The 13,294-nt window shown below is 54.7% G+C and overlaps 1 protein-coding gene across 1 annotated transcript; it reads left to right on the top strand.

The window, feature by feature from the left end:
- Positions 1-2,192: 2,192 nt before the first annotated feature.
- NMUR1 (neuromedin U receptor 1) lies at positions 2,193-6,939 on the top strand. Its single transcript, XM_071566512.1, has 4 exons — positions 2,193-2,566; positions 3,080-3,424; positions 3,883-4,779; positions 5,995-6,939. The coding sequence occupies exons 3-4, from the start codon at positions 3,885-3,887 to the stop codon at positions 6,396-6,398; spliced, it is 1,299 nt and encodes a 432-aa protein (XP_071422613.1). The 5' UTR covers positions 2,193-2,566; positions 3,080-3,424; positions 3,883-3,884; the 3' UTR covers positions 6,399-6,939.
- The last annotated feature ends 6,355 nt before the right edge of the window (positions 6,940-13,294 follow it).

Below are 13,294 nucleotides of genomic sequence, written 5' to 3'. Positions count from 1 at the left end.
CATGTGCAGTTCACCCTCTTTTAAGCAGTGGGGGAGCAGAAGTGGAAGAGGAGTTGTCACCTTATGGTCATTTGGTTTATCAGAAAATTGGAAAGGAGAACAGATCATTCTGAAGGACTGTTAGACCTGTAGGGGACTCAGAGGTGGGGTGTAGCAAGAAACACAGATCCAAGGGAAAGAAGTGATGTGCAGTCAATCTCCGAGAGCTACCAACTCTTCTCAAATAGATGTGACAGCTGGAAGGGTGGGACCAGCTGTTGAGGCCCCACTTATGTGGGATGCTCCAGCAGGCTGATGTGAATCATGGAGAAAAAGAGGAGGCAAAGGTAGAAATGGTCCATGTCCAGTGGTTATGGTATCCCAGGAAAACTAGGTCTGGGAGAGCTGGACTGTGGGTGAGTGGGACAGAGAAGTCTGTCACCACCTGGAAGCCAGGATCTGACAGACTGGGGAGGATGGGTGGACCCATGGCTCAGCACTGAGTGAACCAAGATCTGTCTCTTCCTTGCTCACCATCCTTACTGCATGACTGTTGTCTTCAGTTAGGAAAGGAGACTTTAGGGGGAACAGATGCTGAGGTTCATCAAGAGATCAGCAGCATCTCCATTGCTTTGCCCGACTCAAGCAACCTCCAAACACCTCAGTCCCAACAGATATCCCCTCATCCTCCTGGGAGTGCAGGACAAATGAGCCATGGGGGTCCCTGCAGGGACAAGGACAGAAGCAGAGCTCAGGGGGCTCTTCAGGGGCTGCCCTGCAGCAAAGCCTGGATGGGGATGAGGATTGAGATGTGATGGGGGGCATTGTGGCTGTGTGTGGGGAACTGCCCCAAGGATGGGAAGGTGGCTGTGTAACTGCACAGAGCCTGGGGAGCAGCTGGGATTGTGCTGGGAGCTGCCTCATCAGGATGAGCGTTACCATGCTCATCAGGGCAGCCAGAAAACAGAGGGGACAGATGAGGGATGGAAGGGAGAGAGATTTCCAGGAATGCTTCTTTCCCTGTTTCAGTCCCTGAAGTGGCCTCATGCTCAGGCTCCTTGTGTCTCAGCAGTACAGCACAGCCTGTCTCTGCAGTGGCACAGATCTGTCCCCTGCCTTAGGCATCCCCCAGGGAAAACAACCTGTGTACAGTCTAGAAGCAGGGACAGAAATCTGTGCCTTATCAGCTATTGCTTCTGGCTCTGCCACCCAGGCATTGTGACCTACAACGTGCCAGTTCCCTGGCACTATCACCCTACCTGGCATCTGCCGAGCCAGCCCTGCTGAGCCCCTGCCGGCATCATCTGGCTGCTGTCTCTGTGTCCTGTCCCAGCTGTCACCAGCACTGTGCCAGAAACCCTTCTTTTACTGTGTCTCTGACCCCAGAGGGGATAAAGTTTCTTTTATTTCCTCACTTCTACAGGAGCAGGGAGCAACTCTTCTCCCTCTCCCTCCCAGTTTCAGATACTCTTTCCAGCTTGTTGATTTATTCCCTCAAGCAATGTCTTGTTTACACTCATTTACTCTCCAGCCTTTTGGCTTCAACAGTTCCTTTCCTCTGGGGAAAAACATGATTTCCTGAGGAAAGTCATGTCTCAGGGCAGCCTTGGACTCTTCCAGCCCTTGATGTGTTTGCTCTGCCAGCTTCCCTCTACTTGATGCCTGTTTGCTGCTGTGAGCAGAGGCAGGGCCAGCTTAAGGCTACCAAGACAGCCCAGGACTTTGATGGTCTTGCCCTGTCATCCCTCGCCTGCTCTGGAATATCTTCGAGCAAAAGCATCGAAGGGTGAGTGGTGCTGGTCCCATTTGCTTTGTGCTCTGGCATCGGGAGGAGCATTTGGGGGTGCAGGACCCCAGAAGCAGTGTCCTCGTGCTGGAGGCGACGGGATCCAGGTAGCTCCTCACACCCTGGCCACAGGCGCCAGGCTCGGCAGTGCAGTGAGCTGTGCTGGGGCTCAGCCCGGGCGGGAGTGGGGAGCGAAGGACTTTCCTGGCCGGTCTCTCCACACTTCCTCCCCAAGATCCCTATACTGCCTGCTCGAATCTAACCCCACCGCAGCCTCCTTCAGCTCCATCCTGCTCGATTCGACCTCTGTGGAGAGCGGAGTAGTGCGGGAACAGGCTGGATGAGGAGAGTCCCGGGATGCCAAAGCCCTTCAAGGTGTCATCCCGGGGGGAACCGGGTCCACCTGCGTCCTGCCACCCTCCGAAGGTGTTGAAGGGACCGATGCGTGTCCCTGTGCCCACGGGCGCCTGCCTGTCCCGCCCCGCGGGGTGGCAGCGCCCGCAGCCGTCGGACGGAAAGGCGGCAGCGATTCACAGTCGCCTCTCCCTTTACCCACTCCTGCTCCCTCCGCCGCCTCTTCCCCACCTCCGAGGGGCCAGGGCGGGCCAGAGAGCCCGGAGCCGGGGAGCCCCCGCCCCGCAGCCGCCAGCCCTTCGCCGCTGCAGGCGGAGTGGGAGCCCGTGGGCTGCGCCGACTCCAGGTGGGTCTCGGACAGGTGCGGCACGTAGAGGAAAGAGGAGCAGCGGGTGGAGCGGGGACACGCAGCCTCCACACGCGCCCGTGGGGCTCAGGGACGCGTGAGTACGTCTGTGTGCGGAGGTCTGCGCGCGTGGGTGCGGGGGCTGCGCGACGAGGGGAGCGCACGGAGCACAGGCGGGAGCGCAGGCAGACCCTGGGCACGGGGAGGGAGCTGAGCCGGGCGCGGAGCAAGGCGCGATGCTGCGAGCGCAGCAACTTCTCGCACCAAGTGTGACAGGCGCCGGCTGGAACCATCGGCTTGACGGGGGAGTGGTTCGGGTGACCCAGGGGTTGCACATCTGGAAGTGGGGACACCCCAGGAAGCCGCTGGGTCCATCTGCATGTCCCCGAGATGAGCCCGGACAACTGAGGGCTGCACAGGCCCCCGTGCCGGGCAGTGCCAGGGCGGCAGTGGGGCTGATCGATGCTTTACTCACCACCGAGGGCCACGCAAATGACAAATGCCGGCGTTGCGAAGGCTGCTGGCGGGGCTGGAGACGCCTGCGCTGCACCCCCTGGGACTCTCAGAGTCAACGGAGTTTATTACTTTAACGTTATTTCCTCTCTCTCTCTGAGGAGCATCTTTTCGGCAGTGCTGCTTTGTAGATGAGGAGCCAGCCCCGTGTCAGGGGTGGGGGTTTCAGCACCTGAATTTGCTTGGCCAGCGGTGGGAAAGGAGGCCCCCAGGACGCCCCCGGCTCACCCACCAGCCTCAGCTCACAGAGGACAGAGAGAGAAGGTGAATAAGGCAGGCAGCTTCTCCGAGCTGAGCTCCGAGGGGAGAGCAGCCGCAGGATTTCATTAGCCTGCCTCTTAAGGCAGTGAAGTCTCCATCCCCTCCCACACTCCCTCTCCAGCCTGACCCAGTCTGGCGCAAGGGTGGTGGGGCCTCAGCCTTCAACTGGAGCTTCCCAACAAGATGTAAGTCCTTCTCGTGTTGGAAAATCAGTTTTTCCTCATCTATTTTATGGTTGACCTGCCAGCCCCTCTCCATGGCTGATAGAATTGGAACCAGGAGCGGTTTTTGGGGTTTGCTTTCAGGGCTGTGTCTTGCTTTGCATCTGGAGCAGGGAAAGGGGGACAGCACCACTGATGTGTCCCTGATGATGGGGTGAAGGGGCTAAGGTGGGCTGGTGAGCTGCCAGGGTTGTTTGGGGGTGGGAAACAGGGCAAGAAGCATTTGGGAAACGTGGAGGGAGGTTAGGTGGAGATTTTGTGTGGTTTCCCAAAGGAAAGGCAGTGGCTGGGGCAGGGTCAGTGTGAGGGTGCAGAGCTGTGGTGATCAGCAGCATCCTGGCACCCTGGCACCAATGGGGAGAGGAACAGAGGGAGCAAAAGGATTAGGAAAGCAACCCACAAACCTCCCCATCTCTCTCCAGCCATGAATCCTTACATCAACTACTCCAGTCCTGAGTTCCCCGTCTCACAGCAAGACTTTCCTGTGGAGCCCTTCAGTCCTGATCTCAGCAATAGGACTCATCCAGAGACCTTGTTTGACCCCAAGGATGCCAACCTGACAGAGGAGCAGCTGCGGGATAAGTACCTGGGACCTCGACGGTCCAGCTTCTTTGTCCCAGTGTGTGTCATCTACCTGCTGATCTTCTTGGTGGGGGCCGTGGGCAACACACTCACCTGCATCGTCATCCTCAGGCACCGGTTTATGAGGACACCCACCAACTATTACCTATTCAGCTTGGCTGTGTCTGACCTGCTAGTGCTGCTGCTGGGGATGCCACTGGAGCTGTATGACATGTGGAGCAACTACCCCTTCCTGCTGGGTGCCAGTGGCTGCTATTTCAAGACACTGCTTTTCGAGGCCGTCTGCTTCGCCTCCATCCTCAATGTCACAGCCCTGAGTGTGGAGCGCTACATTGCTGTGGTGCACCCGCTCAAAGCCAAGTATGTGGTGACCAGGAACCACGCCAAGAAGGTCATTGTGACCATCTGGGTCTTGTCAGTCATCTGCTCCATTCCTAACACCAGCCTCCATGGGCTGCAGCCTCTCTATGTGCCAGGCCGGGGGCGGGTGCCTGATTCAGAGATCTGCACCTTGGTGAAGCCACGCTTGACCTACAACCTCATCATCCAGATCACCACCATCATCTTCTTCTTTCTGCCCATGGGGACCATCAGTGTCCTTTACCTTCTTATTGGCCTGCAGCTCAAGAAAGAAAAGATGCTGGAAGCCTTGGGAGCCAAGACTGGCAGCAGCCGCAACTGCCACAACAGCCAGGGGCAGAAGAAAGTCAAGAGGAGGCAGGTCACAAAGATGCTATGTGAGTCGATGCTGGGGATGCCAGAGCCAGGGAGCATCTCCCAGGGCTGTGTTCCGAGGGTGCTGGGGGGTAACTGAGGCATGGCCAGTCCAGAGCACTGAGACTGGGCCATCCCAGAGGAAGGCTGTGGCTCTGGCTTGTGAGGTGTCAGGGCAAAGGCAGATCTGGTGGTTCCAGTCCAGCAGTGAGGATTGCTCATGGCAGCTCCCTCCCAGACATGAGACCTCCCCTCTTCAAGGAAAGTGCAGGGTGAAAAAGGCAAAGAAGATGGGTTGGGATGGGGGAACCTGCTCCCCTTCCCTGAGGCCAGACCTCACATGCTGGTGGAGATGATGGGATTTCCCAAAGGGGGGACCATTTCTGTCCCGCCCCACAGCCTCTGTGACTGTACTGGGGCAGTGACCCAAGGCTGAACTGGAGCATCCATCCTCTGTCCCGCTGCTCTGTTCTCTTGATCCCTTCCCCAGCATGGTCCCCACAGCCTCTGGCCCCCTTCCCAGCAGTGGGAACTGGCTGCCCATGGGTAGCTGTCTCTCCCCAGCATGCTGATCTCTGCATGCTTCCAGTCCTGTGATGGCACAGCTTTGGGAGCTTGCCCAGTTCAGCCCAACAGCGGGGCCAGAGCTGCTTCCCTGCCATGTTCCAGACAAGTGGTAACTCTATTTCCCCTGGCACAAGGGCCGGGAGAGGAACAATGGGGGACCTGCCCCTGCATGCCACAGAGGTACATCGTAGTACAGGTATGGCAGAGCCGGTGACTCCAGGATATACATCACTCACTTTCCTTTTCATCAGCAGAGCTGGGTTATAAAGACTAAACCCCAAAACCAGAGCACAATGAAAGGTTGTAAATAGCTCTTACTCCTTGGACTTTGCCAGTGAAGATGGCAGGTTCCCAGAGGCTGGATGCCAATAGGGAGTCCCCCAGCTGTGCTGCATGGCTCCAGGGCTGTGGAAGGGCCATCTGCCTGCAGATGAGGAGTGGAGCAGCCCTGGCAGGAGATGGAGGGAGGGAGATCCTGTCTAGACCTCCCAGCCCCTCCATGACAGGTCCAAAAGGCACCGGAGGGACCTCTCCCCTCTCTGTCTTCCTCTCTTTCATGTGTTTTTTGTTGCTCTTTGCTGTGGCCAAAGCTGCTTGGCCATTGACTGAAGGTCTCTAGGGGTTGGTAAACCACGTTCCATCAGTAACACTGGCTCCTCATCTCCCCACAGTCGTGCTGGTGGTAGTGTTTGGAATCTGCTGGGCTCCATTCCACACTGACCGCCTTGTCTGGAGTTTTGTCTCCACCTGGACCAGCAACATGCTCCACATGTTCCAGTACATCCACATCATCTCAGGTGTCTTCTTCTACCTGAGCTCAGCTGCCAACCCCATCCTCTACAACTTGATGTCCACCCGCTTCCGGGAGATGTTCAAGGAGGTGATGTGTCGCCCTGGCCACCACCCACCATGGACACGGAAATACTCGCCCAGTGTCACCAACACCACCACCCGCACCACCGAGTGCGAGCCCGTGCCTGGCACCAACGAGCTGCACCTCTCTGATGCCGAGGAGTATGAGCTGGAGGAGATGGAGAGGGGCCAGGCCACCACCCATGGAATGTCCCTCTGCTGAAGTGTGGGGACACGGAAGGACTGGGACCAGCTTTCCTCACCACCAGCATCCATCTGTGACACTCATCCTTTGGTGGGCAGTGGGGCAGGAGTGATGGAGGGGTCCCTGCCTCTCTGTCCTCATCCCACTGGGATGCAAAGGCTGGTTGTATTGGCACCCTGATTTTGTGGCACATCCCTTCAGGGGTGCCAGCTGGTGTCCAGCTCCTTCATCCCAGACTTCCCCACCCTGCATTCCCAGCCCTTTGAGGGCAAGGGAGGGAGTATGACTGCTCTCTCCAGAGCTGGAGTCTGTGAGTAAAATACAGGACAAAGGGAGCTCCAGGCTGCCTGTAGTGCCAAGGAACAGCTCCATGCCTGTCCTTGTGCCCCGTGAATATGGTCCCCTCTCTCTCTGATAACCATCTGATAGGTGCCACCCTCTTCTTCCTCTGCTCAACGTGGCCCTCTGCACTCCTGGGGAATGTGGGAAACTGTTCTCCATCCCTGCTCTGCACAGGTTGAGCCTCACTGAGAATTAAAAAAAGTCTTTGATTTGTGCCCTTGCTGTGTCCCCCTGGACTAAACCTGGGCAATGCTCCTGAAAGTCATGTGCCAGGGTGATGGACACCAGATCTCCCTGAGGGCTTTGCTGCTGCTGGGGGTCTGCAGGTCTAGGCACACTCAGGGCATGGCAGAGGGGGCATAAGTGGGATGTATTCATCCTTCCTGGTCTCCAGGATGCTCAGGATGAGCTGGGTCTGAGGCATTTGCAGAGGGACAGCTGCCTCTAAGGTGGTGGCCATCAGTCTGTCCCCAGACACACAACTCATAAAATGTCATGAAAATGCCAGGGAGCGCAGGCTGGCTGGTCGTTCTCTCCTGGGCTGGAAGCACCCATCGATTTACTGTCCGAGATCAATGCTGCTGACTTCCCGGTGTACACCAGGTCCTCCCACAGGATGAAATATTGAGGATCTGAAACAGCAGGTGAGGGACTGTTCAAGCAGCTTGAGCTCTTGTTCTGCACTACTTCCCCAGCCCCAATTCCCCTGGGCCAGCTGTAGAGGCTCCCTTGGGTCAGCATCCCATGGCCATGCCTTTGGGCAGCATGGACCCGAGGGGACCTGGGCAGACCTACTGCAGGAGCAAGCCCCAGGCAGAGCACTGGCAGCTGCTGCTCTGCTTTCAGCCCCTCCTGAGCACATCACACAGGACTGTGGCCAGGCCAGTGAGTAAGAACGGACAGAATCTGGAGTTTGCAAACTTCCTCCTGCCTCCATCCACCCAGTCTCTGCCTCAGGGACAGTGTAGCTCCCCCCTGCTTCCTATCCCCACAGCAGCATCTGACATGGACAAAGTCTTCCTCAGTGCTTGTGGGGTCCTGTTGTGTGCTGCTGAACAAGGGTGGGCATTGGGCTGCAGTAATTCTATACTTCAGTGCACTTCAGTCCTGCCAACTGCTCGCAGCATCCATGGAGGATGTCAGTGTGGCCAAGGGCATTGCCATCCCTCTCTGTCTGCTGTTGCTGATGATCCTGGCAGGGGACAGCACCCTGGCTGCCATGTGGGGCCTCTTCTTGCTGTTACATGTGTGGATGTGACTGATGCCTCCTTGATGGCCATTATTGCTCCATCTTGCTTCACCCAGCAGTTTCCCCAGCCACAAATCTCCAGGGAATGGCTTTTTAATAGACAGTCAATAGTATTTTATTATGCAGCAACAGACAGGTGCCTGCGTGGAGCTCTGGGATCCCTTGTGCTTCCAGTTGGGAGAACATGTTCCCCTGCTCATGAGCAGCCAGGCTGTGCAAGGATGCAGCTGTGGCTGCTCCAGCTCAGGCTTCTTGTCAGTACCAGAGGACAGTTTGTGTGTTCCCAGGGTTTTTTTAGGGAGTCCTGGGTCTCAGCAGAGCTGGAGTAAAGTTCAGAGGAGCCAGAAAGATGAGACGCATTGGTTTTGCCTTCATCCAGCCTTGTTTCCCCAGCTGCACTGCCATACCCTGACCTGGTACTCCCCATCCTCCTTGGCTACCCTGAATTCCTCTCTTCGAGATGGAGGAAGGGAATGTTCTGCTTGGGCCCCAGCATACTGGGCAGTGATACTGGGGGCTGTCCCACCACCCACCCCACACACAGCTGGGCGAGGATCACCCTGAGGAACATCCCAACAGCTTGGCAAAGCTGCAGCTGCAGCATAGCTGGTGGCACCTCCTGGGTGGAGGAGGTGGGGCAAACTGTGCTCCCCTGGCTGTGGTGTTGGTGACAGTGTGTGGAGACATCCCTGGTTACCAGATGCCAGCCAGGCTCTCAAGAGATGCTGGAATCAAAGGCTCCCGGGCAAGTCCTTTAATCCCATAATTAATAGTAAAATCTGCAGTCAGGGCATGAAACCTAATAAAAAGAACTGATCTCCTCAGGGAGAATGGCTTCACAGAGAGGGTTTTACACCTCTCCATCACCAGGAAGGCAGTGGTCGATGGCTCCTGCCTGCCTCGGGTTCATTGCAGACCTCAGGAAGGGAATTATGGAGCTTGTTTGCTCCAAGGACAATGCTCCCCTCTGCCCTGAGCCCTCTGTGTCAGCCTGGTCCCTGACACCTTCCTAATATAAATTAGAGGGATTATTCCTGCTGGTGAGGTGGTATAGAAGAAAAAAGCCCTGCAGGACAGGGGAAGGCAGAAGCCAGGGATAGTAAGTTGTTCCCACTGCTCCACTTGTGCAACAGACTATGGGGAATGGCTGCCACTTCAGGATGGTTGGGGGCAAGGAGCATCCCAAAACACTGCCTGGGAGTCAACCGAATAAACATTTCAGGACCCAAGGGAGCCCAGAGGGCACAGAGCAGAGGTACATTGAGGGGCCAGGAGCTGCGGGAAGTGTGTGGATGCTGTTGCTTCATGTCTTTCCTTGGAGCTGGGAGAAGCATCTCTCTATCCATGCACTATGGAGCACGTGGCCAAGCTGGGCTCCACACCATCATGTCCTCTCCAAACACTTAGTTTTTGAAGAGCTGTTCCCCAAAACATGTTTGTCTGTCATCTCAGACTTACATCAGTTTCTGTCCAACTGCCAGCTCCTGCCTATTCACCTGCTTCTGGCTGCAGGGAACCCTCCTGCTCCCCTGTGCCCACTCAGCATCCCTATAGTCAGCATCAGTCCCTCCTCCATCACCTCTGGCCCTGCTCACAGGAGACTCCCTCTCTCCCAGCAGCTCATGGAGTTGTTTTCACCCAGCACTGCCACACACCCTGAATGACACAGTATCTCCAGAGCTTCCAGTCAAAAGATTTATCACCAGAGCTTTGGGGATTAAAAAGCAATCCATCTGTGAGGCTGCCCCAGCCTTGTAAGGCTTTTTTTTTGTGCTGTGGTTGTTTGCAACAGGCATGGGTTGTGGTTTTTTTCTTTTACAGAGCCAAACTCAAGTTTTACAGCAATTGCCTTGTATATTTGTAGCCATGATAGATTGCTCCAGCGTGTGCCAGCAGAATTTTTTCTGCCCCTTTTCAAGGGAAAATGGTTTTAAGAAAAGGATTGTTTTTCATTTCCTTGGCATAGCCATGGTATGGGGAAAATTTGTCCAGTGTTAATTTAGCAAAGCCCTTGTGTTCCTGAGAGTGAGCAGTCCCTGTCTGGGGCTGGGCAGTGGGGCAGATTTGGGTTTCACAGCCATGGATGTGGCACAGCAGCCTTTCCCACACCAAGATTCCAGCCTTTGTGAGGGGAGCAGGAAAATGTAGATGTCAGGAAACCACAAGGATGTCCTGGGTTTGAACTCAGGCTGCTTTTTGAACTATATTTCAATCATTTCTTTTGAATTCCAGGATAGTGATGGTGGTGAAAAGCCAACACCCATTGCCTACAGATGGTGACAGGTAGCACAGCAAGATCATAGGATCATAGAATAGTTCAGATTCAGAGGAACCTTTGACTATCATCTGGTTCAAACCCCAGTGTACATATGCAGAATTTGTTTCTGGTCCTTGGGGATGCCTCTGGGCTCAGTTTTTAGCTCCATGCCAGAGGCAGCCCATCTTCCTCCCACTTCCCAAAGAGCCAGGACTCTCACAGAAAGCAGCTTTCAGGCAGCACCGTGAGGAGGCTGGGAAGAGGTGACAGGGGGGACCACAGCCCACTGAAGGTTCTGAATGGAGGAGCTCAGGTGCAGCTCCTGATGCTCGGGCTGACTCAGCTGTGGTGCAGTGTGATCATCACCTGTGCTGGGGACAGTCTTCTCCATGTCACAGCAAACCCAACAGGGACAAGGCCAGGAGCAGGAAAAGGATAGGGTCCTTGTACCCCACCTCTCCCCACCTCAGGGCATGCAGGAAGGGAACACACTAGGGCTAGAGGGACAAAAGGCATCCCTTAGAAATTAAGGTCTCTGTGTTAGTCCCTGTCCAAAATCCCACTGTTCTCATGGCAGGGTGAGGGGAAGGACCGAGGTGCAATGCACAGTGCAGTCTAGCAGAGCCAACCCATTGAAGTCATGGGGTACCTTCACAAGCATCACCTGGGGCAGGATTAAAACCCCACCTTAATGGGTTAGAAGAGAGAGACTGCCTGGTTAGCCCACGCCATCTCTCGCCGTGACTGTGTTGTTGCTAAAGATGACAGAATTTATGTCAGAGGAGCCTGTGTGATGCTTAATTTTGTACATGGGGACACTTTGGTTAAGAAATGAAAGTGATGCATAATTAGCACGGCAGTAAGTGGATTAAAGCTGGCTGGATGGCAGAGCTCTGAGGCTAATGGGGACTGTTAACAACTGGCTGTGATTGCTGGCAGGACTGGGGAATTTGGCTCAGTCCAAGGTCCCACGTTGTCCCTGAATATTGCCCCTGAGCAGGTCCCTAAGGGCAGTGATGGAGGCTGTTGAGGGGAAATGGCTCCTCACAGTTCAGGTGCTTTTCTGTAATGTCAGCTTCTCTTCAAATGTGGTTGTGAGGGTATATGCTTCTGTCTGTGTCACAGAATCAGGAACAGAATGACAGCCCTTGCTCCTCCATTCCACCATGCCCAAATGGCATCTTCCCCTCTCTCCTGGCAGCTGGCAGTACCTGGAAAATGAGTTTGAATGAAAACAAGTGAAAACCCAAGATATGGACCCAGGCTCAGGGCTAGACCCCAACTGTCTCTGCTGCAACATTATTATAGCGGCAGACTTTAATTATGTGGGTTTATCGCCCTTTGTCCTTATCACGGCAGCCAGGGAGAGTTTGTCTTCTCAGTCCAGGACTATTTAATGTGGCATGTTGGAGAAAGCTGTCTGAGAGGCATTTGGAGGCCAAATACATCTTTCTTCTTATCTTTCTTTGGCGGGCATAGTGACTGTCTCACATTACAGAACCTCTCACATTAATGATGCTGAGACTGAGCATGAGACATCCACTCCCGCCCCCGGAGCTCGCATCAGGCACAGGATGGTCCCAGCTGGCCCTGGGGCTGAAAGCCAGACCAAAAGCCATATTTCACACAGCAATCAGCTCGAGGCTGCCAGGAGGGGAGGACACAGGTTCCCAGTGGGTATTTGGCTGAGGCTGACAGAGCGGCTTCCCCAGGCAAGTCCCTCTCCATGCCCTGGCAGGGCAGGCAGGTACCTGCAGAGGCAGGAGCTGCCAATGGGCAACAGAAAATACAGACATAAATCTGTTTTTTCTCAGCTCCTGTGCCTGACTTCTTCCAGGACAGCTGCAAAAAACTCTTTGCTGCCTGACACGTGCAGGCTTGTAAAGAAGCTCAGCAGCACAACCCTAACAAGGGGATGCTCCTGAGAGGGGGGGAATCCCTGAGGGGCTGCAGCTTTATGGCAAACAGTGGACAAAGTTCTGTTTTCTCAGGGCAGGCTTTTGGTTTGTTCCAGTCGCTTTCAGGCAACGTCGATCCCAAACAACGTTCCTACAGGTTGCCTCTCTCCCTTGGCTGGGCCAGATCCCATAACCTATCAGTCTCCATGTGTCTTCTCACATGGCAGTGGCCTCAGCACACACAGGGATGTCCCTTCCCAAGCCAGACCTCACTGTAGCAGACACCTGCTTTTCAGTGTCCCACTGACAGGGAGAAGTGTGAGCCCTGACACCACTTTTCCCTTCCTGGCATCTCCCACTACTCCCATCACTGCAGGCACACACCATCCCCATAGTTATTGAGCGCCCAAAGCACCCCCTCCCCTGCTCACCAACCCCTCCAGCACTTGGCTTGGTTTAATTCCTTTTAATCTCTCATCCTTTGCTCAGAACAGCTGGGACCAATTTGCTGCTGCTGTCACAGAAAGAAATCAAGTTAATGACAAGAAAGACATTATAATTTAGGTGACCCATCAAGCCTCACCATGTATTTATAAGGAACAGGGAGGATATTGCTGCTGCCGGCTCTGCTCTTCTCTCCCACACCTATAGCCCCAAGCCATCCCGGGGGCCTGTTAGCAATATCAGGCTGAAGCTGCCTTTTTTTCAAGTACTGCCTTGTATTTGCATTGCAGTGGTTTGCTCCTCTGGTGTTTTCAAGTGATTTCTGCTCTGGCTAAAGGGAGATCCACATCTCTCTACAGTTCTTCACTTGTTCAAACTTATCCTGGCCTCAGCTCTAAGTCTCTCTGATGAGATTGATTTAAACAACCTCCTTGCACAGATGGAAAAGCAAATGGCTTGAGCTGGGTTTCATTCCTATTTTTCTGTGGCAATCCTGGCTGCCAGGCGGTGAGTCCATCTGGCAAGATCCTGAAACACAACAGCAGCAAGTGCTGTGCTAAAGCATCATCTGTGGGAGCCGGGAGCCCTGCAAGAAGAGCTGCCATGGAAGAAGGGAGATAGACAAGAGGCATTTCTACTGATTGCGTGTTGAATGGTTGAGTTAGATATATGGCAGCAAAAAGCTGAAAGAAAGAAAACTGAGTAAATGCTGGTAATTGCATTG

Source organism: Pithys albifrons, chromosome 11 (assembly GCF_047495875.1).
Source record: "Pithys albifrons albifrons isolate INPA30051 chromosome 11, PitAlb_v1, whole genome shotgun sequence".
Taxonomy (NCBI): Eukaryota; Metazoa; Chordata; class Aves; order Passeriformes; family Thamnophilidae; genus Pithys; species Pithys albifrons.
This window is presented reverse-complemented; position numbering and strand designations above follow the sequence as displayed.

Excerpts from the sequence above, each read along its gene's own strand:
- NMUR1 (XM_071566512.1), top strand. The coding sequence starts at position 3,885 with ATGAATCCTTACATCAACTACTCCAGTCCTGAGTTCCCCGTCTCACAG. Across the intron at positions 4,780-5,994 it reads GCAGGTCACAAAGATGCTAT|TCGTGCTGGTGGTAGTGTTT; the intron begins GTGAGTCGATGC and ends ATCTCCCCACAG.